We start from the raw sequence: 26,146 nt of genomic DNA on the forward strand, positions 1-26,146 counted from the left end.
ATAACATGTCTTTGTAAAAATACAATAATGATTTGTTATTTGTTAAATGTTCAAACAAATATATTGCGGCTAGACTTTACATTTTGAAAGGAAAAAGGAAGTCAAGAAAGAAGTGCTTATGGTGCGTATTTATAACCTTGTTGAATCAAACTAAAAGAAGTTAGACACTGTGGATTATTTTAAGTAACTGCCAGGACACCTTTTCAAATTGGGACACATGGTAAGCCTAAAAATAATGAACATTTAAGTAACAGGGCTCACAGGAATGTTATTAGTAAATAATCTATGTGAAAATCCATAACCATTCTACAATAAATTCTGCTCTGCCACAGCCCACCAGGAAATCTCCCTACATTTCTTTGGGCTTATCTGCAATTGTTTAGAAATAAAATAAGTGTCAGTGTATACCAAGTGGAAGATGTGCAAGCAAGCAGAAAGAAACTTTATATTCATAGTTAGGAAAAGGGATGTTTGTGTGTATAGCAAGCAGAATGTAGCCTGAATGATATAACAAGAAATGAACAGCTTTAGGTATTTTTTAGTGTTGTTTATTATTGCAGGGCAAGTGGATATTTCTTAGCTGGTAAATATAGATTTTTTTTACCAAGAAACGAATTTGAGGGTCGAGAAAAAGATAAAAAATACTTGGGATATTTATTATTTCATTATTCATAACTTAAAACAGTACTCTTGTTTTTAGTTGTACCAGATCCACTACCACCAAGTAAACCTCTCCCACCTATTCCAGTTGAAGAAGAAAAACGAGAAAAGGAGCGAAAACCAGCTACACCTCCTAGAAATCACCATCCAGCCCAGCCTCCAAGGCCTCCAGAAAGTTGGAACTCTGCTATGTTCAAAGCCCCACTTCGAAGACCAGATGTAGGTACATTCAGGGCAAAAAATAAAAATAAATGAGTTCTTTGCACATCTCAAATATTCATGGTTTTCCCATGGTAAAAGATTTTAAGAAAATTATTTGAATGCCATAATGCAATTTTAAGTTAAATTACATTCCTTGCTAGTGTGACAAGTTGATGACCTAAGAGAATGTGATTATCATTAACTTCTGATCCGAGTGAGCTACCTGCATAACATAGATCAGAATTGGAAGTTAATTCTAGTAAGTAATATAGCTAATTCAGTATACTGTTCTAATTAGGGTTATGAAATGTTATAAACTTATAATGTTTCAAATACACTAATTCATTAGTGTGTTACTCTTACTTTTAGCAATATTATAAACCATAATCCAAATAATATTTCAGAAAATTTGCCAGATTAGTGGATTTAAATTTTTACACGACAACATTTCAATATAATTTTTCAGGCTGAAGATAAAAAGAAATTCCAATAGATACCTACATTTTCTCGACTTCTACTGCCCTCTATCGGCACAGATTTTCACTTGTCAGTAGCCTTGATACTCTCACTTACCCTCACATATGTTAACATGAAATATCTACATACTAACATGCAAATGATTATGCAACAACCCTTCACCAATAGGAGTGCAAACTACCCCTATTGTAACTAGTGCCCTCTCTAATCTTGCAGCTGTTAACTATTTCTCAGTTGGCAGTCTTCTTGTGTGACATGTTTTATGCTCATGGTTCACATATGCAAAAGTTTTTACTTTCTTATTTTTCAGACTTCTTTTCCATATCAGTTACATTTGTTATTTCTTGTTTTTGTTCTATATGGAGATTTTTTTTTCCCTTTCTCTCCTACTTTGCATTCACAGTTTCTGGTGGTCTTGACTACAACTAATGTTACTGCTGCAGCAGATTTATCAACCACATCCATGGTGTCTGAACCGTGATTATTGGCCCATAAAGTGATGGTAACTTGTGTGTGAAGAATTGGCCAATTTCATGCAACATTTAGAACACACTGATGAAGGTCTCTTTGGAGTCAGTTAGTGATCACACACTCCGACAATTCTACAGTAGTCTCATACACCACCAAGCAAGGGGGCACTTGGTTGAGAGACCTCTTGTTTTTCAAGCACTGGATCTTCTGTATTGAGCTCACAGCCATCACATCACTTTGTTGCCGTGTCATATCCAGGTGCCTTGAATCTTGTTGCAGATCAGTTATCTCATCCCAACAAGATTCTACCTACAGAGTGGTCTTTGGATACATACATTTTTTTGGGGGTTGTATGCTCAGTGGGGTATCCCAGATTTGGATGTTATAGCTATTCATCTCAATACACAATTTCCCGATTTTGGTCTCCTGTTCCCCATACTTTGGCAGGGGCAATAGATGCTCTCAGTCAGAATTGGATGGGTTGGTACCTATATGCATATCCTCCTACTTGTCTCTTCCCATGTGTCCTTGCCATGATTCAGACCACTCCATGTTGCATTCTGTTGGTGGCTCCTTATTGGTCGGCTCAAACGTGGTTTCCACTGCTGCACTGGCTTTTGGTGTTGCCCATCTTTCTTTATTTCTGACACTACTACGCCAGCTCCAATCAGGCATGCGTCATCCATTCTTTCCCATACTCTGTCTTCATACGTGGCTTTTGTCTGGTCCCTCGCCAGAGGGGCTGGACGTTTGCAACATGTGGCTTCCTTAATTTCCCATCCAAATCATCATTCCTCCATGGCGGTTTAGAATCACAAGTGGTACATGTACTGCATTTGGTCTGTCTGATGAAGTTATCATCCTTGCCATCTTACGGTTCCTCACATCATGCCTTTTTGACAGGGGTCTTTCAGTTTTCTCTGTTGTGTATTGTTCACTCCTTCTGCATTTTCAGTCCTCCTCGCTCAGCTTCTCTCCCTGATTGGAACCTCAGTGTGGTCCTACATGCTCGTACCCATCCTCCATTTAAACCTTTGTCATAGTGTTTGTTACATCCCCTTTTCTTGAAGTCTCTTTTCTTGCACATGTTTGCATGTGGATGTTGTCATTTTGATATTTTCATAATTGATTTCTGATGCATTTTTTTTCATAGTTCCTATGTTCTTTTTTCCTAATCATTACTTAATGCCCAAAACTTTGGCTGCTTAAGAGAGTAATTCTGCATTCACACCCATTTCCCTTCCTTCTTTATCCCACTTTTATGACCATTCTGATCCTAACTGCCTCCTTTGCCAGATCAGGGCTCTCCAATGGTATACAACATGCATTTCTCCCTTCTATGGTTCCAGTTTTTGTTTGTTTATTCTTTGGAATTCTAACCTTTCCTGTGACCTTTCTCCTATTACCCTTATGGGTTGGATTCATCAGTTGATTTGTCTGGCATATTCTTTTCTTTCTCCTGATGATTGTAATCTTTTTCATGTTTCTTCCTATCAGACCTATCACCTTACAGTGTCCCTTGCTGCGCATTTCCATCTTTCCTTGGAGGACATCATCCGTGCCAGTATGTGGACTACTCCACATACTGTAACATCACATTATCTTCATCAAATGGCAGTTTTCTACTCTTCAGGTTTATGCATTCCTCCCATTGCCATTTTGCACACCTCTGTTTCTTTGTGAGTGGTAAGTACTCCATTTTATTTTCTTTGCAGGGGACTTTCTTGCATATATGGATCCCATATTATGGTGAGTGTTGCCTGACCAGGTGTACTTAGTCTTAAATCTGCACTGTAAATCTGGTGCTCATATAACATATCAGATGATCTGTGGCAATCAGACTCTTCCTACCACGGGCCTGATGTATCATTCCAGATGCTGCCAGTTGTTGGTTCACTGACTCTGTCAATGTGATCTCTGTTTTTCCAAGTACAATGTCATATTACACCCACCATTGAGATGTGGGTGTTCTTCGAGACTGCTAGTAGCTATACCTCATGGTCTTTTGCTTCATAAATATGTTCAACATGAACTATATGCTCATGGACTAACATGAGTAAAGCAGACAGGGATTACTGCCCATCTCTGATGATCCATGGCATTTGAGGCTCTACCTGCCATGGACCTTATGTATGAATTCAGACACTGTGAGGTCTGAAACTCCAGACTTTCCAATGCACTTTTTCCTCCTTCTTCTAGTGGAGTATGGAAGTCCTTTCCACTTACCAGTTCCTAGTTGCTGGGATGGTGGACCATGGAGGCCCATCCTCCCGAGTGTACACAATACCACTGAGTTGAGAGTAGGGTGGTGCCATTCTGCCAGCATAGATGGTGTGACACCCTTACTACCATGGACTTGATGTTCAATTCCAGATGCTGCCAGGTGTTGGATGTATTTCCCCTCCAGCTGAGGCACCCTCCTTCCTACTGTCCACCAGCTGCTAGTTCCCAGTGGATCTGGTGTTGGTTAGAGCTGGACCAGCCACATAAGTCCTCACATGTATTTGGATGGTCACTCTCTTCCTACCGTGGACTCGATGATAAATTTTTAATGCCACCAGGTTTTGGACTGGAGATGCAACCTCAAATAGTAGGCCTTCTTCCTACCTTCTGCTGGGTTCCGTTTCACAGTAAATCTGGTGTTGGTTGTAGCTGGATGAGATGCATGTTTTTCCACATGCATATGGTTGGGCACTCTCCAATTCCCAATGCTGCCAGATTTTGGATGGGAGATGAACACCCACCTGGGCTCTCCACCTTCCTGCTGCCTGCCAGATGTCAGTTCCTAGTGGATCTGGCATTAGTTGTGTTGGAGGGGCATGCTTGCAGTAAGTTTTTGGTATGGAAGATCCTTTTCCCTGCCAGTACCTGTTTTTGAGGTAAATGGTAGAGGACCCTCTTCCTACTGTACAATTTCAGATGCCAGGTGTTGGTTGAGGTTGAACTCTCATTTATGGTCTTCCACACCCTAGCTACTCTATGCCTAGGAGTTTCTTTATTTCTGTAATTTTTTCATGGGATCCATTCTTTGTTTCTGCCCTTTTGGTGACAGTACTCAAGGGCAAAGATTATACCTGGCTCAGAAGTGGTGTGGTCTCCCATGAGGGTGTTGTATTTAGGTCATTCTCAAACCCCAGGATTTTCCTTTGGGTGCTTCATAAAGGAGGATCATCATCTCACTGACCCTCCACCTGTTTAATGCAGGATTCTAGCTTTTTGTGAGAGGGGGTAAGATATTGTATCAGAAGTTAACATTTTCCTAAACTGAAAATGTATTTCCTATAGATACTTACCTTCTCTCACATTTCCCACCCATCCTCCCCACCTCTGACAGGGTTTGTTGGAAACTGATCAATCTCAAAATGATTAATAGCTGCAATGTTAGAGAGGGTGCTAGTTATGATAGGGGTAGTGCCACATTCCTATTGGTGTAGGGTTGCTGCATAATCATTTGCATGTTAGTATAGAAATATTTCACATTAACATACATGAGGGTAAGTGGGAATATCAAGATTAGTGACAAGCAAATATTTGTGCCAATAGAGGGCAGTAAAAGTCAAGGAAAGCTTTTTGTGAAGTGAGAAGAGTTAGGGAGCTATTGGAAATACATTTTCAGTTTAGGAAAATGTTAACTTTTGAATTTTGCAGGCAGGCTTTAATGCACAGCAAACCCACTTAGAATCAGACTACTAGCATGCTACTGCTGGTTGAAAATTATTGAAAGTGTCTTAAAATATAAAATAAGGATTAAACTGAAAGTGTATGACTGAAAATATTGTGAAGAAGTACTTACTTATTTTAGAGAACAGGTTGTATCAAAAAGATATTGACTTCCTGAAGACCAAAATTTTGAATTACCTTTTAGAATAGAAGTGATTTGATAAATAATAACTGAAAAATGCTTTCTAGTTCTGTTCAATAGAATGAATAATATTATGCTCTTTCTAGAATCTTGAAATCCAATAAACAGTTCATTTCAAAATAGATGAGTAGAGGAAATATATATTCTGATACATGAAAAAGTTTGGATTTAAAAAAATATATATTTTTATTGAGATCTAAGGAACCTTAAAAAATGGTTGAATACAGAACATCAAGTTTGACATCAAAGTTTTATGTTTATGTGGACAACGAAAGGTGTGTTAAGCTTAAATGTCTAAACATTGGGCCTTTAAATGATGCTAGTAGGAATGCTCTTACTATGCAAAAGCTTAGAAGGGAAGTCTACCATATTTTTGTTATTGTCAATGGTAAAGAGGAGTGTTCTTGTGTTTGTAATTTGTTTAATGATGAAAATGATTAATATGTAGGTTTTATTGAAGTTGGGAAGATTGGTGGTTTGGCAAAATATCAAGAATGCAAAGCTTGTGATATGATTTGATGCATCCTAAATCTTTGAATGAACTCTGTGAGGGTCTAACATAGATTTAGTGGTTAACTTTCCTTTCAATAGTCTCTAGACAGGGAGAAAATTCCTCATTACTGGTAGATCGGTTATGTGGTTTTTGTTTACTAATAGAAACTTGCTGAGGGAGAATCCTAGGAATAAATTACTTTCAGTGACTTCTGTTGTTAGCATGGTGTATGAATCTGTTGTAACAGGTCACTTGCAGAATTATTTGAACAAAAAGGAATTTGATAGGTAGTTCTTTGCATGATCTTAGGAAGGGCTTCCTTGTGTTATTCATTTGTTCACGTCTTATCTGGATGATGTTAATTTTTTTGGATAGTTTTGACATACATTTTCCAGGAGGCTTTTGTAAGGTACTGTACAAGTAAATAGTCAAGTTTGATTATTAGAATATGAATGAAAAGATTAAAAAGTGGATTAAATTTTTGCTCAATAGTAGAATGCAAACAACTATGTTTCTCAAAGGATCTTTTTGGAGGATTTTGATTATTTGTATGAATTAATAGATAACAATGAAATTTTCTAGAGTAACTAATGTAGAGTTACCTAAAGGTAGTGTTTAAGTGCATAAACAAGTGGATTGATGGTTTGAATTTGGCAGTGTTTTCAGTTTTACCAGCTTTATGCCATAAATGAGAGCTCATTGTTGCGTATGGCATGGATACCATTGCATTGTACAAACAGATCATGTGCTATGACTCAAAATAGTGGCAGGGAGTGTACCTTCCTCTTATTTATTTATTGCATTACCTTTTAAGACTGACATTGTTGGGTACCTTTTCAATATTGCAATACTGTTATAGCTGACTAGATTGACATTGGCATTTGGATATTGTGTGATAGATGGGATATCCCCAAAGTATTTGGGTGCTATTACCACAGACATTATCCATTATGACAATAAGTTGACAACCAGGACCAATAACAGTATTGCGATATTTAATTCATTATTGTTTTAGAATGCTGATTTATTCGCCTATAAACAATTAATGTGATCAATAGTTTGTATGCTATTTATTTATTTATATATATATATATATATATATATAATGATAACACTAAGTTGCTAGTGAACATTGATACTGAGGATAAAATGGTGTTTTTATTCAGAAGGACATTCATAAACTTAGTGATTGATCAAGAACTTATAAAGTTTATTTCATATTATTGAGAAGTGTAAAGCCTTACAAATAAGATATAGAAACATAGAAAATAATAACTTCTTTTGTGAAAAAATCCTGTTGATATTAAGAGGGATAAAAATCTGGATGTGATTACAAGAAATGCTTGAAGCCTTTCCTGAATGTCTGGCATTTATGACTGATCCTGACCAGGTTCCGGGATTTAAGAATAAAATGATTGGTATAAACTTCTATGTGACTGGGAAGACTTTGTGTGGATGACTTAAGTATCCATATTACAACAAAGATTTTAATTAGTTGGTAATTGTAGAGGGAAGGATTAATGACATGATAACTGATTAAAAATTTTTGAGCTATGAGCTTGAACAGTTAGAATTGATATGATTCAGGTTTAAAAGTTGTTAAGGGTTTCATTGGGCTGCCTGTTGGAAGTATGTATTTTATTTCTTGGTGATTGGAAATTAAATATGAATAAAGTTAACAAATAAAAATTTTGACAGCTTAAGCCTTGTTCTAAAGCAAAGGTTATTTATCTTTTATAATTATCTTGATGCTGTCGTATGTGCTATTTGTGTATGTTGAATAGTTATCTGAATCTAAAAGGTTACTTTAAATAGGCTTATGTTAGTTTTATTGTTAGATTGACTTTGATGGACTAAATGTTATTGTGTTATCTTGCTCAATCTTTCATTTTTAGATGACCTTGATGGACTTAATGGTATTGTGTTACCTTGCTCAACCTTATGTTTTTATGGCTACTTGCAGGATCTTGAGATATTAGCAGCACAACTAAATGAATTAGCACTTGGTAGTAACAATAGTGGAGGATTGGGAAGAGCCAACGGAAGAGGGCCAGCCATGCCTACTGTTAATGAACAACCAGCCCGCATCAATGGAAGCACTCCTGAACAAGGCCCCACAACAAGTGTTACCTACTCTGATTCTGATGACGATGATGATGAGGATGGACAAGTTCAGAATGATGGGACACTTCTAGCATCAGATCCACCTAGACCTTTGTGATTAAAATATTTTCATTGTTTATTAATTGTAGTGCTAAGCAGTGTTTATATTTATGCACTTTTTTATTTGTGTAAATGCACAAATTTTAATATTGGGGATGGAGAAATTAGCTTTATAATGCATCCCAGGGATGCAGGATAAAATTACCTTCATGTTGCTCTTTTAGTCCTATTCACCAATATATAGATTTCAATAAATTTGAGATATTTTGTCTGCATTTTGCTTTGATTCGACAATACAACTTCCATACTGTTTCCATGGCAGTTTGGCTTGGATGCATCCTTATCTGTCTTTAAGATCATGTACTACTTAATGAGGAAGGTCTTGTGGTATGTAAAGCTGAAATGAGTGAAGGCCTTGCTATGTTGACCACCTTTGATTTGAGTAATTATATGAAAGACAGTGACACAAATATGTTTTTACAAGACACTTCCTAGCATTTGCTGCTAGGACAGGTTTTTTACCATTTTCATCATTGGGGTTATCATCTCTGAATTAAAATGTTAGAAATGCATGTCTGAGGTTTGCAGGATGTTGTCACCCCTTTTTGCATTCTGATGCTAGACTAATGGTTTTGTCCAGAGCAGGGTCGCTTCACTTCTTTATCTATTAAAAGCATGTGTTACTATGGAATTAAGCTAAAGTGTTTGCTAGGGGGTACAAATTAATTTTATATTGGATTTAGGAACATTCTGTAAAATTCTTAGAATAATAGGACTCTCTTGCTTAAATCACAATGTTTGGTTGCACTAAAAAGAAAAAAGTACAGATATTTTGAGTAAGAATGACTGACAAAATTCCAATGCCTGCAATATGACACAATGAAAAATTTGAAGAGGCTGCTTCAAATTTTTGCACAATGCAAAATAGTGATCAAAACAAAATTAATCACAGTAAGTTAAACTTAAGTATCACAGACTTGAGCTTAAAAATTTGTATCTAAAGAACCATTGTAATGTAGAAAAAATTGAAAATTCTGATATTTTTATGTTTTATGTAAAAATATAAGGGAGTCCAGCATTATTGTAAACACTGTTGCCAAGTAGAGACTGAAACAGTGTTGACTGTAATTGAAATAGGAAAATTAAGTATATTATATATTATTGAAAAAGACAATTATTGGAAAGTATCGTAGATGTTATTGTATTTAGGCATGTTTTCCCATTCAATTTTGTACTAATGAAGCTGAACTTGAAGGAAATGATAATGTAAGAAAAATCAGTGTTTTTTAATGTTACAAATTTCACACATTATAACTTGTTCATTATTCTATGAAAAAGATTTAATATATTTCACTTACAATAGTACTCAAACGTTTTTTTTGTGTAATATACCTTTGTTATATAATATGATTTTTTTTTATTTTCTGTAATTAGACCTCCAGATGGCTACAACAATGATGCATTAAAAACTTTTGTTGTCCCTGAAGGTGAGGATTAGTCTTTTCATTCTAAACTCAATGTAATTTTGGATTTTATTTTAACACAAATATATTTGCAGTATCGTTTTTTACCTTAATTAGTTTGTTCTCTATTAAATAATTGGATAGAAAAATGCCTGTAGCAAAGTTAGTGAGAATTAGGCATAAGACAGTATGTTAAGTAAGTGCTGTTTGTTTGTGTATCATGACATTAGTGTCCTTCAAGAAACATTAAGTTTTATACTTTTTTTTTCCAACAATTTTTTAATACAGTTCTTACATTTTGCAATTAATGAACACCTTGATAAAAATATAATTACTTTTAAGAAAAAGTAAATACTTTTATCAAGCATATTCTATTGATATTTCTTGTTTGTTTTAAGTACTTAATAGGCATAGTCACTTTTTGTATTTTTAAGAGTCCTCTTCAAGCCAGGCACCAAATAGACCTTTGCCACCAACCCCTGATGATGAAGAAAGTCATGATGGGACACTATTAATTAGACGGGTTAGTCTATTCATTGCATCAGAGTTAGAATATATGTATGAATCATTGCATTGTAGTTGGGCCAAATGTATGAAAAAATCTAGTGATAAACTTGTCTGTTCAGTTTTTTCTTTTTTGAGTACTGAAGGCTTGTTTAGGATGAGAAAATATATCATGAAGTATTTATACAAAGCATATGTGAAGTTTACATATCAGGGGAAAATAACACATGCTTGTGTAATTTATTAAAGTTTAACAGAGATAGTAATAAATTTATCTTTACATAGTCTTCAAAACAAAACATTTTCAGCAAACAACATTTCTTACACATGTTTAATAATTTTATTGTTATCATGAAATTACCTGGCATGCACATGCACTGATGTGGTTACCATGAAAGTTTTCCATCACTCCCAGTCTTCCATTTGGCTGATAGCAGCCATGACACACATACACACAAGTTCCATCTGTCCATGCTACCACTGGCCTTCCTCTTCCTCATCACCCTCTACCATCCTGTGAAGAATTGCTTTCTTTAGATAGTTATGCCTTGTGACATGACCAAGTAATTGTTTAGCTGCAGTGGAGACCCTCAACATTATTTCTGTCCTGATCTTATCTAGCACCCAAGCATTTTTTCTATGTTTGGTTCTTGACACTCATAAAAGTACTATAACTCCACACCTTAAAGACATGCACCTTCTTTCAGTTGCTTTTTTTTTCATGACCTATTATTATGAACTGTACATCAATAACTGTATAGTAGGCTAGTTTTAATTCATTTTGATGCACTGAAATATAAACAGACCTTAATTACAATATCTTTATTTCAGATACAGGTATTTAAGTAATCTTCAGAATGGAAGTATACACACCCAGGGTTTGGACTTTGAGTGGCAGTTGGTTAGCTAAGTTGACCACTTGAAAGAGCATCTTAAAAGAATGAATCATGGAAATTAGAATAAGTAGAGAATAAATTTTAAAATTCCACAGAAAATTTGTTTAAATAGTGTCACAAATATAAATATATAGTGTCATAAATAGAGCAGCACATGGTGCCCAGTATCTCAATTGTTCACTGCACTGTCAGTATAGAACTTGTAGTAGAAATAAAGGATCTGCTACTGGAACATTTCTTGATTAAATATTGTTACAATTATAGTGATATAAGGGATGTCATCAAATTCCAACTTCATAAAAATTAGTAACTTGTCACCTGGTAGTGAATTGCAATGTGAGTACGTTGGGTGTAGTCATTACCACAAGTAGGATGTGAAATGAAACACCTAAACTTGTGTCTAGTAACCATTGAAAAGTGGTTTCCCTATAACATTGTGTTTTCCCAGTATAATATTGGAGCTAATTTTTAAATTACTCTTTATTGCCACCTATTCTTCAGCTGTAGCCCATAAATCCCAAAGTCTTCATAACTTCCACATTTCTCTTTATTTTTAGGAAGAAGAATATCAGACAAGTTAATGTTAAGTTGTGATCAAAGCAAGCTACCTACTTAGGTCAAAAGTTAAAATCCACATAGTGAATGAGATAACTAGTTAAAAAGTACTGATTTTATGCACTTACAAAAATTAGAGTGCTTTGTTTATAGCAGTTTAGATAATCTTTACAATTATATATTCACATCTAGAATATAACTTCCATTAAAGTTCATTCAATTATTTATATCTAAGATCATGAGAAATGTACTTCTCTAGTCTAATTTGGGTGCTACAAACTTGGTAGTTTCACCTATTTTGTTTTTATTGTAAGTGATTATAAAATTTTGCATTTATTCACCAAAATGGCCTAAGTGTGAGGATATTTTTATGAATGAAATTTCAAGAGAAACTTGCTCATAAGAACTTGTGAAATGAAGATTTTAGGCATAGTGTTTACTACACTTACAGAACCAAAATAATGTGGAAGACAGTAAAAACTCAAACTGTGCTGCTAATGACAGTGAAGAAAAGGAAAAATCTAATAATAGTATTGAAAAGAAATTGTGTAAGAAAGAGTTTGATGCATCAGATGAAGGTGAGGAAGAGTTTGGAAAGAAGGACTCTTCTCCTTTAAGCAAAGCCTTTTCTTCAGGTGTGTCAGCTGCATCATCAACTCCCACTGAAGATATTCATGAAAAAGATTTAAAGTCAATGTTAGTGTTATTTAAGGAAGAAATGCAGGTCAGTGGGGCTAGCTCTATTTAGTGCTCTCTCCTTTCCTCTCTTTTTTTTTCTTCTTATTTTTTTAATTCTGTTTGAATAGTTCCTTAGTTACTTTTTTCAGTAGAAATTTTACTTTTTATTTAAGCTTCAGAGATGAAAAAATCCTTTTGAACACTTAATTATGCAATTCTGAAATCAGTCCATATGAAAACTTATAAGTTGAAGAACTTGAATTTCATGTTTATTTATTTTTTTTAGAATTACAGATAAATATGTGTCATTTATAAATATTGTTTAACTTCTAGAAATTCTTGTAATAAGGCAAAAACAATGAAATTGGAATAGCAAAATGTTATAATTGACTGGTATTGGTAGTTCTAAATCTCTGATACTTATTGAAAGGACTTTAGCCAAAGCTAATCATTTTGTCTGGCAATAACCATATAATTATGTTATGAAATTTGTTAGAAAAACTACGTTTGAAAGGTTATTCCTTCGGTAAACTACAATCTGAAGCAAAAATAAGTGTGAAATATTTAACCAAGATATACTGTAAATCATTTTATTTTATTTTATTTTAATTTAACAATTGCATTAGAAATTTTGATGTCTTAGTTATTTCATAGTAGGTATTTCTCCATTTTTCTTTGATTTACTAACACATTTCTTCTGTCCTGTGTTACAATTTTTTGTTTAGTTTTGTTCTAACTTTCTTTGGAGAGAACATATGAGCACTTCCTGCTGAACTTACAAATAATAAATTATTCACATGACCCACTGAACCTGTTGCTCTCAAAAACTGTGCTGTGCTTTCTTGTAAAATTTGAAAAAGTTTAGTTCTAGCATTTTCCTATAACTTGCAAGATAGTGTTTCATGTTTTTACACTAATATATTTTTGAATTTATTAAACTTTCTGTCATTATACTTTATTAATAATTGTATCAGATAAATATGGTTGGTTATATTATTGTGTTACAGAGCTGAAAATAATTTAAATGTTTTTTAAACCATAGGTTTGTGGAATTAAATTATTTTCAATCATTCTTGTAATTTTCAGAGTGAGAGAGAGAGGGATCGAATTGAGCGAGGAACTCCTTTCCTAGGTGAAGGATTTGGTCGAGCCTACATGCAAAGAATGGAGTCATCTCAGAGTTCTCCTGGGAACATTGGGGGCCGATCCAGTGGTGTGCTTCCAGACTTGCTTCCACAAAACAGTGTTTCTCAAGTTCAGCTATTTGCTGGACAACAGAGGCAGTTTGATCAAAGTTTTTCTGAAGAGGTAAACTTTTGAATAAATGAATAATGTGTAATGTGATTAAAAAATCACATAAAAATTGAGAATAGTAAAGTTGTAAGGATAGTATTTTTCTTAATTTCCATGCAATTATGCAAATAGTCATGATAGTCTAAATATTTATCTCATGTTTAGCCGAAATGTAAAGGAGTTTAAACTGATTAGTGTTGGTTTTAACTGTATTATTACCTTTATGCTACAGCAGTTTTGGTTGTTTTGTAAATTTATTTCTAAAGTTTTCAGTATAGTTTCTATTATTATCACTGTGTATATAGGTAGTTTTATATTTCTAATTATAAACTTTTTGGGGGTAAGGGTCATTTATGAAAGATTTTGGCAGAATCTACACTGCTTGATGATTTTATTAGGATCCACAGTTAACATAGAATATTTTTTACAGTAGTAATAACTCAGACTCAGCATTGCATAGATTCTGCAAGATGCCAGAAGCTATATAATTTTTGCCATTTGTTAAGTTGAAGAGTGGTTCTGCAAATGGGTTCACAAATGTCTGTAGAGAACTAAAGCAGTGTATGTGATATTTAAGTTCATCCAAAGACTCTACATCAGTGTATGTGATCTTTAACTTCATCCAACAGATGCTCAGTTGAGATCCAGCTTCAAGATAATAAAAGCATCTTGAAATGGCCTTTATCTATTGATTGAAATTAAAGCATTGTAGACAGTGGTGTAATGCTAAATAAATAACTGTTGGAATGCAAAATCTACTGTTTGACCATGTAAGATGGGATTCTTTCGAAATAGTTGTGATACAGCATTCCAGCTAAAAAAAGTACAGATACGCCATGCTCACATGTTCCCACCTCTGATTGTAGGGTACTTGTGATCAGCAACAATGTTCAAGGATACTCTGGATGATGTTATTCATTCTTCTCAAAGAGTTATAAATATTCCTCTGGTGTTCTTTTCCATCTATATAGTTTTCATAATTTTATACAGTTTATTTGACTGTCTCAAAAAATAACGTCTAAAAAACTAAACCTGGACTACCATAGTTGGTGGGGATTTAGAAAAAATTAAGATAGTTCCCACAACAATTATAGAGAAGTGTTTGTTGTATCATTAAAAAAAAACCTTACTGTTAGTTGAAGGTTTTCTGAGGAAATAATAATTATTTAGGTTATAGTTTTTATAAACGTTATTAAAACTCGTAAAGCTCTGTCAATATTCAGTTAAACTAATGCTTACATGTATAATTTCAAGATGTTGTTAATATACATATTCATCAAATTAGATATGAAAAATAAAAGAGTGAAAACACAATAATGACATTCATACTTATCAATGTTACTTTTAGTACCAGTGAGTATAACGATAGAGAGTATAACATATATATAAAATTTTTACAAGGCTTACTTCTAAACTTTTTGTTTTTAATTGTTTTGTTGGAATAGTTGAGAGGCATGTTGTGGATTTTGTTGTTTTTTGTTTGTAGTATCATCAAGCAGTAAGTAAAACCCCACCTCAGTTACAGCATAAGCAACGTTCCTTTCTGACTTTTGGCTTTGGAGCTGGCAGTGGTGGACCAAATCCATCACCCAGAAGAGAGTCCCATGTCAATGTGAATGTGACACCTACATCTCACGAAACTTCAACTGATACACCCGAGATACGAAAATACAAGAAAAGGTTCAACTCTGAAATATTATGTGCTGCCTTATGGGGTGAGTTTACAGTAAAATAAATGTCTGTGAAAGTTTGTGATAAAGTAACACCCTGTAAAATATGACCATTTAATAAAGTGACACCATCTAAAATATGATCATCTAATAAAGTTACAGTGTAAAATATAATCATCTTTTAAAGTGAAGTCCTGTAAAATATGATTATCTAATAAAGTGACATCTACCAAAGTGACATAAAATATGAGCATCTAATAAAGTTACAACCACGTAATAAAGTAACACCCTGTAAATTATGACCATCTAATAATGATCTTCTAATAGAATGATAGTTGTAAAATCCATCTAATAATGTGACCTTATGATATGACCATCTGATAAAGTGAGAGTCTGTAAAATATGACCTTTTAATAATGACTGCTGTACGCTGTTATGAGCAAGTGGCATCATGAGAGGAAGAGAGTGTGTATATATATATATGAGAAAATATTTAGCTCAAAATTAACCGGATCTATATACATTAGGTTGGGCTTAAATGCTGCTACGACATGTTGCTTGAAACTGTGAAAGAAGCAACTTTTGTTTCCATTTTCAGCTTAAAATTAGCATGAGCTATTGATAAACTATCTTCTGTATAAAACCAGCTTGTTTTGCCATGCAAAATGCTGCATTAAATGCACTTATAGAAAGGATATAGTCACCAACCTATTTTGAGTTAAATAATCCTGGTATTGCAGTGTATCATGAATAGCTCTCAAAAGCCGATTGTAGTAATATATATGCTACAAAAGATTGTGTTCACCTAAGATCCCAGTAGAAGTATTACTACTAAAACAATTTGGTTAGAATAACAAAATTATGTCTTGGAGATAATCCAGAATTCCATTTTAAGAACTTTCTTCTTAAGTTTTGTTGCTTTCTCAAGAAAAATATAATTTATGTGTATATATACAAACCTCAATAAAAATATAATGGTGCATTATGAAAATAAAGTTACTATGGCACAGGTTATAATGTTGGAAATGTAAAGTATGTCCTGGCCTTTGGAGGTGACTGTAGAATTAGGACCCATATAGTGGTGGGGATACACCATCTATCAGTAAATATTAACTGTTTAAATAATGTTATGTTCATATTATATATATATACATTGGAAAAATCTAATAACTTACCTGAGCTTTCTTATTGAAAATTGAGATTAATGAAGATGAGAAACCCACTTGAATTTATTTTAATTAAAGTTTTTAATACCCACATCAGCCATCTCTGCTATAAAAATTGAGATATTTTTACATGACTGGTTCAAGGTGTTAATCTGTTGATTGGAACTGAACATGGTTTGATGCTGTTGGATAGAAGTGGCCAAGGAAAGGTTTACAATCTTATCACCAGGCGTAAGTTTCAGCAAATGGAAGTGTCTGAAGGCCAAAACATTTTGGTGACAGTGTCAGGAAGGAAGTCCCGTGTGAGAGTGTACTACCTTTCTTGGCTTAAAAACAAGATTTTACGAATGGATGGGGTAGGTGCAACACGAAACTAAGACCAGATACTTCTAATTGAAAAAAGAATGTTTTTATACATTTTTGTATAATAATGAATATTTTTATTTTGTTTCCAACTCATAACTTTGATCATTAAATATCACTTTATTTCTCAGCTGAACCTAATATGTATTCAAAAAGGGTCTTAATTTATCAAACTAGTTGACACAAAAAATAGTTTTAACATGCTTTTTGCAGTATACAAACACTACCATGTGATTTAATTTTATATGTTAAAAGTGATGCTATTAGTAATTAATTGTTTTTTTTTCCATTTTAGTAATTAATTGTTTTTTTCCATAAAATGTTTACAGTTACATCAGGATATGTAAACCTCCATTTGTTCAACACTTCTTTTTTTTTACAGCAATTAGAAAAGAGGAATGGATGGATTAATGTAGGGGATCTGCAGGGAGCTGTACATTTCAGGATTGGTGAGTTAAATTAATTGGAAGATATTATCTTCACCTCTTAAATGCTGCCATCATGTTGAGACATTTACATAAGCCTTTGATATCAAAATAAGCTTAAAGTTTTCCAAAATGCCCTAAAATTTAGCCAGACACAAGTAATCAGATTTAAGGCTGAGATCATATTATCCAATTTGCAACTTTGGGTAAAAAGTTATCCACCCCTTGTAAAATTCAGTGGTCTAATAAAAATCATTAATAAAACATTTCTATGTGTGAAAGAATTCATGTAGTCAGTATTCAGGAAAAGTTAGAGCATAAAGTAGGCAATAATTGGATAAAAAATATCTATGAGAAAAACAGTCCTTGTAAAGATAATGAATTATACTGTTGCTTTCTCATGTAGGTATTGTCATTTGTAGGTTTAGCAACAAGTATAGTATCATTCTTTCCTTATTTAATTTTAAGTAGATATGTTAAGTAGACTGAGTTGGAGTCAGAATTATTTTGAATTAAGTTATGTTCATTAAATCTTGGAAAAATTGAAATGTTTGTACTAGTAGATAACCATAATTAACTCATTACCTGTTGATTTGCCATATGGAGTACAGTCTGCCTCCGGCAGTTGAATGTGAGTGTTCCATATATGGTGTATGGCTTGCAAAATTTCCATGCACATTTAGAGAAGCTGCAGTGAATGAGTTAATTATGTTTATCTTCAGAAAATCACCAAACAATATAGTGAAATTCCATTACTTACCAACACCTCTGTACATTATTAAGACTTTATATATATAGCATACAATTAACTATTGCAGTGATTAATCTACATAAATAAACATATCAGATTTAATCGTGGTATTTCATTGCAATAGTTAATCTACATGATGAATATATGTCAATTTTAATTGTGGTATTTTATTGCAATAGTTAATCTACATGATGAATATATGTCAATTATAATTGTGGTAATGCATTGCAGCAGTTATTCTACATTAATAAACATTTCAGTTTTAATTGTGGTAATGCATTGCAGCAGTTATTCTACATTAATAAACATTTCAGTTTTAACTGTGGTAATGCAGTGCAGCAGTTATTTTACATTAGTAAACATATCAGTTTTAACTGTGGTAATGCAGTGCAGCAGTTATTTTACATTAGTAAACATATCAGTTTTAACTGTGGTAATGAAGTGCAGTATTTTAAAGCAGAATGAATTGTCTGGGAAATAATCTGTCTTGAATACCAAAATGTATCACACCCCTGGAAATGACATCTTGTGGAACACAGCTGTCTATATTAATCAAACCTTCCACAGTTCTATATAACATGGAACATAAGATGTCATGTTGAAGAAATTTAAGCTCATTCTTTTGAAGCAAACAGTTAGAATAATGATGGTCTAGTTTCTGTAGAGTGAAGTGCTGTAAATAAGGTGAATAACTGCCCTTTTTTATTGTGTGTGTTTATATTTACATGTTATCTAGAACACCTCAATATGCTGGAAAAACATGTATAATTTTCTCTAACTATGAAATGTTTTGACAAGTACAACTAAAGAAGTTGTAGTATATAAAACTGTTACACTTACTTGAAAATAGATATTTATTTGCAGTAAACTTCATATGTATTTGAGGCCTATGGTATTCAACTATGAGATAGAAAATCCAAAATATGGACAAATTTTTCTTTCAAAAGGCTCTGAAGTTCTCTGTGAAGAAGTAATTTTTTTTTCTTTGCACAGTTAGTTTAAAGCATTTTACTAAACATGTTTAATTCTAAAAAGGTTCAGTATTAGGTTGTAAGTCAAACAGATTATTTTTTTTCAGGTAAACACTTTTGTAGTGTGTGTGTGTACTGTTTAACTTCTGTTTTGATACAGATTTTACTTGTGATTAAAGCTATTCATTGTTTTTCATTAAATATTTTTGTTGTATATTTCATAATAAGTGAAAGATTTGATATACATTGAATGTTATGCATCTAAACATCCTCAGCATTTCTTGAGTTTCAGTTCTTACTTTGTAAAAAATGATGTAATAGTTTCAAATCTTTTTTCAGTGAAATATGAAAGGATTAAATTCCTTGTCATAGCTCTTCAAGAAAGTATAGAAATATATGCTTGGGCTCCAAAACCTTACCACAAATTTATGGCCTTTAAGTCCTTCCCTGAATTAGTACATAAGCCTCTTCTGGTGGACATGTCAATTGAAGAAGGCATTCGGTTGAAGGTGATTTATGGATCAGCTGAAGGATTCCATGCAGTAGATGTTGACTCGGCTTCTGTATATGACATCTATATACCAGCCCATGTAAGTTGGCTTAAGCTGAATAGCTTATCATCCTTCTAGTAACATCCTATAAAGAAGATGCAGTACTGTATAATCTTATTAATTAATCTGCCATATTGAAATATGAGACTGTGTACCATGATTTAAACACATTATTAACTTCATCAAATTGATATTTGAAGCTGGATTACATTGAGAGTTTACTCATCAATCATAACAAATTGAAGCAGTGTAATGTATAAAGTAAATATCTCATTGAATTTCAGGTGAATAAGCTTTGAAATAAAGCTTTTTTACACTGTATTGCTAAAACTTGGAAATCCCATTAATTCAAATACAAAGCAGTGTTGGGCTACCGTTTTTCATATCAAATTATGTTTCCATGATAATCTTACTTATATGCTTATAATTTTGAAGCTTGTACTTACTCTTTCTTTCATAGTTATCTGTTTAAGATAACTCACACATGTTGATTATTGTTCTGTGTCTGTTTTAATGTGTGTGTGTGTGTGTGTTTTAAGTTGGAGTTTTATTTCATTTTTAATAGTTATTATAATGCTTTTCTTTTTGTCAATGTGCAGTACTGAACCATTATACTTTAGTATGTTCTTAGTGGTACTTTATTTATGCTCTCTTATTTCATTTGTTCTGTATGTCATATAGTATAAAGGATTTGTTTCTGCTGGTGTATTAAATGTTCTTGTGCTTTTGTGTCTGATATTTATTCTATACCTTTATTAATATGAATACTTATACTTTAAATGTAAATCAAGGCTTCATAATGCTAATCTGTAACTTAGTAGTGTTGGTAATTTAAATTTAACTTAGGTTTTGTTACAAACATTTGTCATTTTATAGCTTGTCAACTTTTTAAATTAATTAATGTATTATCTAGTGCTTATTAGTCTAGCAGTATTGGTGATGTAGAAATCAATTATTTAACACATTAAAATGCTTGCTGTTTTTGCAATGTTGTTAATTAAGTAATGTTGTGTTTAGCACAATGAAATACTTGCTAGTCTTGCTTTAGTACAATAAAGTGCTTACTAGTAAAATGCTTACTTGTCCTGCTGTTTTGTCACTTAATCAGTATTTTGTTTACTACAATGAAATGCTTACTAGTCCTGTAGTGTTATTACTTAAGTAATTTTTACTCCAACGAAATTCTTACTAGTCATGATGTGTTGTTACTTAAATAACAGTTTGTTAACTACAATAAAATGCATACTAGTCCTGCAGCATTGTTACTTAAGTAGTGTTTTGTATATTGTAATGAAATGTTTACTAGTCCTACAGTGTTGTTACTTAAGTAGTGTTTTGTCTACTCCACTGAAATGCTTACTACTCCCAAAGTTTTTTACTTAAGTAGTGTTTTGTTTAATGCAATGAAATGGTTGTAAAACTTGCATCTTTATTAATCATTTAGTAATTTATTTAATACAACAAAGTACTTATTGATTCTACAGTTTTAGTAGTTTCATTATTCATGTTTTGTTTAATGAAATGCTTACTGGTCCTGTGATGTTGTTGCTTAAGTAGTGTTTTATTTAGTACAAGAAAGTGCTTATTACTTCTTTAGTTTAATAGTTTATTGACAAGTTTTGTTTAACACAGTGAAATGCTTGTTAGTCCTCTATTATCATTATTTATCTAGTGGATTTTTTTTTTCAAATGGCTGTGCTCATCAGATATTTTTGTATTTAATATTTATTCTGTTATTATAATTTTTTTTCAGAATTACAAATATATTGCTGTGCACACAAATCTTCATAGTTTCTTCTCTGCTTTTGTTTTTCTTTCCTACAAAAATACTAGTGTATACTAATAGCAGTTTTGAAATTTATAGCATCCAGCATTTATGAAATTTTACAATTCAAGTTCTAGTCAAAATATGTGGGATAAAAATGAACTTTCAGTCTCATTTTACTAAAACTAAGAAACTAATCACAATTTATGGTTTCTAAAATTTGCTCTGTTTTATATATTTACAGTATATCAGTTGATTAAGCATTTTGTTTTGAAAGTATACACTTATGAACTTTTATTTGTTGCACATTTCCATAACTTTCCATCTGTTTTAAAATTTTTTATGCCATAGTATGTGTTTTTGTCATCCATTTGGCACGGTGCTCCTAAAATATAAACATCATAGCGTTACTGTTGAAGGCCACATCTCTTTATTATTATTATTATTTTAAATTAATTGTTCTAGACAAACCTAGAAAATTTCCATCATTTTCCTAGAGCCTTTTTTAATACTTATATCTCAAGCAGTAACTATAACTTTCCCGTTATTGTGAATAGCCTTGTCAGTACAATTGTCTCGTTTTCATGATGTGGTTTTGTACATCATTCATTGAACATTACTTATTAGGTGTACATTTAACAGCCTTACCTTATATGTAGTTCATCTTCTTGATGGACTTTGGCTTTTTTAGTCATGATTTAAATTTACATTGTGCATTAAGGTAGTAGAATGAGCTGTTTTTTCATTAATTGGTAGTGCTTATTTTGATATGTTCTGTGTTAAACACTTGGGATGATTATTTGTTTTTATTACCTTTTTAGAATAGCACCATACAACAGCAGTGAGGCTTTAGTCATAAAATCATAAATTAGAGATTGTTAGCCTTTATTCATATTAAAAGGCCAAAATAATCAAAGGCTAACCAGAAATTAATATTTTATCTAACATGAAAAATTCTGAAAGTCTCTAAGTCATGCAGCTGTGTTATTTCTCATTATTCATCTCTGTCCTGGTATTATATTTTATACTTTCATCATGTTCTGGATATTTATTTACCTATCAATTTTCTACAGCCAAGCTCAGATAATCATTATTTACCATTTGTGATAACCTTTTTGTGTTCAGCAAAAAAATATGCTACATTTTTCTGAAACATTTTCAAATGTAAAATTAAATATATATATATATATTAACATATCTAATTCAAAATGAAGTAACGATAGAATAATTAAAATAAGCTTTGACCCTCATTCACGTAAAGCATTACAATAGTGGTATTTTGATGGTAAACTAAACACACCATTAGTTACATGATCTATGCAATGTAAAGAGGTTCAAAGACCAAGTACATGATAGGACAGGTATAATGGTTTGTAATGGCAGAATGAAAGAGACAAACTCAGTGAAGCTGAGGCAAATGCAAACAGTTTATTTGTTGGAAATAATAGAGGAATGACTGATTGCACAGGTTGAAAGGACTAGTGCATTGTGATACACTTAGTTGAAAAGTAAAATAAACTATATTTAAAGATAAAGTGAAGAAGATCCATACTATCAGCAAATTAAAAAATAAAAGGTTAAGATACAGAAGCAACTTTAGCAATAAGTTTTGATTCCTTCAGATTAGAAGTGAATCTGTTTGAAAATTCCAAAACTGTATTCTTTATTCACCTTTTCTCTGTAGCTGACAATTAGAAAATTAGATAAAAATCTGGAAGTATCTCTGCTCCATGTGGCAGCTGTAAAGCAGTCCCCTATACATAGGAAGACATAATTCAACTATGCCATGAAACAGTAAAAAGCTTCTGTGATCGGATCTTGCTTACAAAAAGTAACACCTTGGGTTGAAATTAACTTTATTTTAATGCAACATTTCATCACCAGTTTATAAATCCTCTGTTAATGTGGGTATATAGTAGAGGTGGGCAGTAAGTGGATTTGCTAATCGATTAATTGTGAAGCTCAATAATCAATTGCATTCAACCAATCATTTTCACATGAGACTTGAGTAATTGGACTAATCATTTAAACTGAACAACCTTGTAGTAATTAAAAAATAGTAATGAGAATTAGTGAATGGTGAATCTTACACAACAAGTATACATGAGCTTGTTAATAACAAATGACCTTGTTTTTTTTGTTACTTAATGCTTAAAATAAAATGATTCTTTGGTTCTAAAAAACAAGGTTTTAAAACACTATCTCTGCATCTGTGGACATTTTTCTGCTTAGAACAGTAATTAAACACTTTACATCTTTTTTGTGTTAAAACTACAAAACAGGTTTTTTCTAAGAACTTTTTCAACATGATAATTTCAGTAAAGTTGAAAATCATTTTAATTCTAATTATTAATTTTTTCTTCATATAGTAGAGTATTAGGACTTGCAGTCCTGAAAGCAAGATTTATCAAAATTTTCACCAAATTATTTTTGACTGTTATAGGAACAAAGCTATCCAAATTACCATATATGTTTCAGAAAGTGTCAGTTTATGATATACAATATACCAGCTTAAGAACTGTTTTTAATTATATCCAAAAATATCTAGAAATCTTAATTTTCTTTCACATTCTTTACCTTTATTCCCTAATAAAATGGTTTAAAAAAAACAAGGCATTTTCCAAGCCATTGTTTCACATGAAGCTCAAAAATAAATTATCTGTAGTTTAAGTTTCACATTGACTCTATAAACCTCTTCCTAAACTAATAGTCTCAAAGTTTAATTCTTTAAGTGCAAAGGACAACAACTTGTATAAACATTTTTTCAATAATCATTTACAGTATCAATAGAAAAATTACTATAAACTTAGTACTCGAATTTATAGTCTCTGGTATCATAATATTGGTGCAGAGAGATTCATCATCATTGATGTTTGTACAAACTCCATTATGAAAGGTAAAATTTTGCTCAGTTACAAAATATTAAGTTGTATTCAGCACAAGTACAATATCATTTATGTTTTTGAAGAAATTATACAAAAATAAAATAAAATTGGTAGCCCATATTTATGTATTCAAGTTTTTGGTATGATTAGTTTGCAGAATGATTTATTGTTAAAATATTAAAATTTGTATCCTTTTGATGTTGTTAGGTGTACTATAGATAATTCATACATGGAAATCAACTTGTCTAATTGATTTATAAACACATTCAGATATTATTTTAGTCTCTTTCACTGTAGCCCTCCGGTGGCACAACGTTATGTCTGCGGACATACAACGCTAGAAATCGGGTTTCGATACCTGTGGTGGGCAGAGCAAAGATAGCCCATTGTGTAGCTTTGTGCTTAATTTCAAAACAACAACAACTTTCACTGTAAGATGCACCATTACTAAATTCATTAAATATAACTTCTTGAATTCTGATAGAAAACAGCGAATAATGCTAAAGCTGAATTAAATATTTGTACATACCCTTATCTTGTTGTAGTCACCACTTTTTCTAATCTACATTTTTGAGTTCCATAAAATGATAGGTATGTTTGCTGTGGTAGTTTAGCCAAGGGAAAGAATGTAGGATTTTCCTGAGAAACAAACCATATAGGCCAGACATGGCCTAGTGTTTAGATTTTCAAACATTGGGCCTGTTGCTCAAAAGTGATGGTAAACTTTCACTATTCTACTAGAGTGGCCCAAAATTTAGAGGTAGGTGCTGTTAATTAACTGCCTATTCTCTGGTGTATCAGTACAAAATTAGGAATAGGCTCATGAAGATATACCTTGTGTAGCTGTGTGTAAATTCCAAAACAATCTACATATATAAACCTTAACAGCAGTTGCTTTCTAGTCTGCTATACAGAACCAGCTCATGATAGTTATAACCTTTACAATTAATAGGCTAAGTTTATTTGTAATATGTGACATTCCAGTATGTTTGTTTTTCATCTGTTATATTTCTATGGATGAAATGATTAACAGCAGTCATCACTTTACAGGTATTTCACATAATAATTTTCTATTGTATTTTTTTGTACACTTTATATCGATACCTTAGACTGTTTGGATGCTTTTGTTTGTTGGATATCTATTTATATGACTGAGCTGCAGTGTTTTCTGTATGCTCCTTCAATTAACCAGTGGAAGGTTGATTGACACTAGTGTTATTAGAGTAATTAGAATAGAAGAGCACTTGTGCCATCTGGTGGACATATTGAGACATTACAAGGAAGTAAAGGTGACCTGTACAATTATGGGAGCTATTTCAAAAAGTAATACAGGATTTGAAGTTGAAGTCGAGAGGATACCCCACCTCTTCCCATACAATACCTTGATACCTCGTGCATCTGCTTATGAGATTTGCATGCCACTAGCCTTGAGCTAATTCCCATCCCAGGGGTGCCATCCCTTCATCTTCATGTGTGGGATTTGTCCTGTATATTGCATAAAGAGCCTAACTGTCAGATTGTAGTGCCTTCTTCTTATCCCATTCTTGTCATCTTTTATCTTTGTCCATCTATCAATAGAAGTGGCAAATTGTTCAATATTGATCCACCCCCAATCCCTTACACTGGGCTGTCCTACTATGACCCACCTTTCGGCCTTTTTTCCCATGTTTGTTCGATCATGGATTGTCAGTCTCTAGGTAATGTGAAAGGTGAATTGTAGATGACAAAGCTGTCTGACAACCAACTAAGTTTTGCTAGGTGTTTTCTTCCCCTGCCTTTTCCACTTTGTTCCAATCCTTCCTTATTCACTGACTCCCATGCCTGACTGGGATCTTAATGTGGTTTTATGCACTTTCCTACATGCTCTGTTCAAGCTGTGAGCT

The 26,146-nt window shown here is 32.7% G+C and overlaps 1 protein-coding gene across 3 annotated transcripts in view; it reads left to right on the plus strand.

Moving 5' to 3' along the window:
- LOC106468464 (mitogen-activated protein kinase kinase kinase kinase 4-like) overlaps positions 1-26,146 on the plus strand; it is a 69,897-nt gene that overhangs the window by 25,058 nt on the left and 18,693 nt on the right. For 2 of the 3 annotated variants that reach the window (XM_022396796.1, XM_022396799.1), the window contains 9 exons: positions 701-879; positions 8,128-8,381; positions 9,762-9,814; positions 10,225-10,313; positions 13,510-13,731; positions 15,203-15,431; positions 16,697-16,908; positions 17,298-17,364; positions 19,402-19,652. In XM_022396796.1, the coding sequence (XP_022252504.1) occupies positions 701-879; positions 8,128-8,381; positions 9,762-9,814; positions 10,225-10,313; positions 13,510-13,731; positions 15,203-15,431; positions 16,697-16,908; positions 17,298-17,364; positions 19,402-19,652 (1,556 nt within the window). The remainder of the gene's footprint in view (positions 1-700; positions 880-8,127; positions 8,382-9,761; positions 9,815-10,224; positions 10,314-13,509; positions 13,732-15,202; positions 15,432-16,696; positions 16,909-17,297; positions 17,365-19,401; positions 19,653-26,146) is intronic. The other variant, XM_022396798.1, reaches the window with a different exon arrangement.

This window comes from Limulus polyphemus, unplaced genomic scaffold (genome assembly GCF_000517525.1).
Source record: "Limulus polyphemus unplaced genomic scaffold, Limulus_polyphemus-2.1.2 Scaffold3016, whole genome shotgun sequence".
NCBI classification, from domain to species: domain Eukaryota; kingdom Metazoa; phylum Arthropoda; class Merostomata; order Xiphosura; family Limulidae; genus Limulus; species Limulus polyphemus.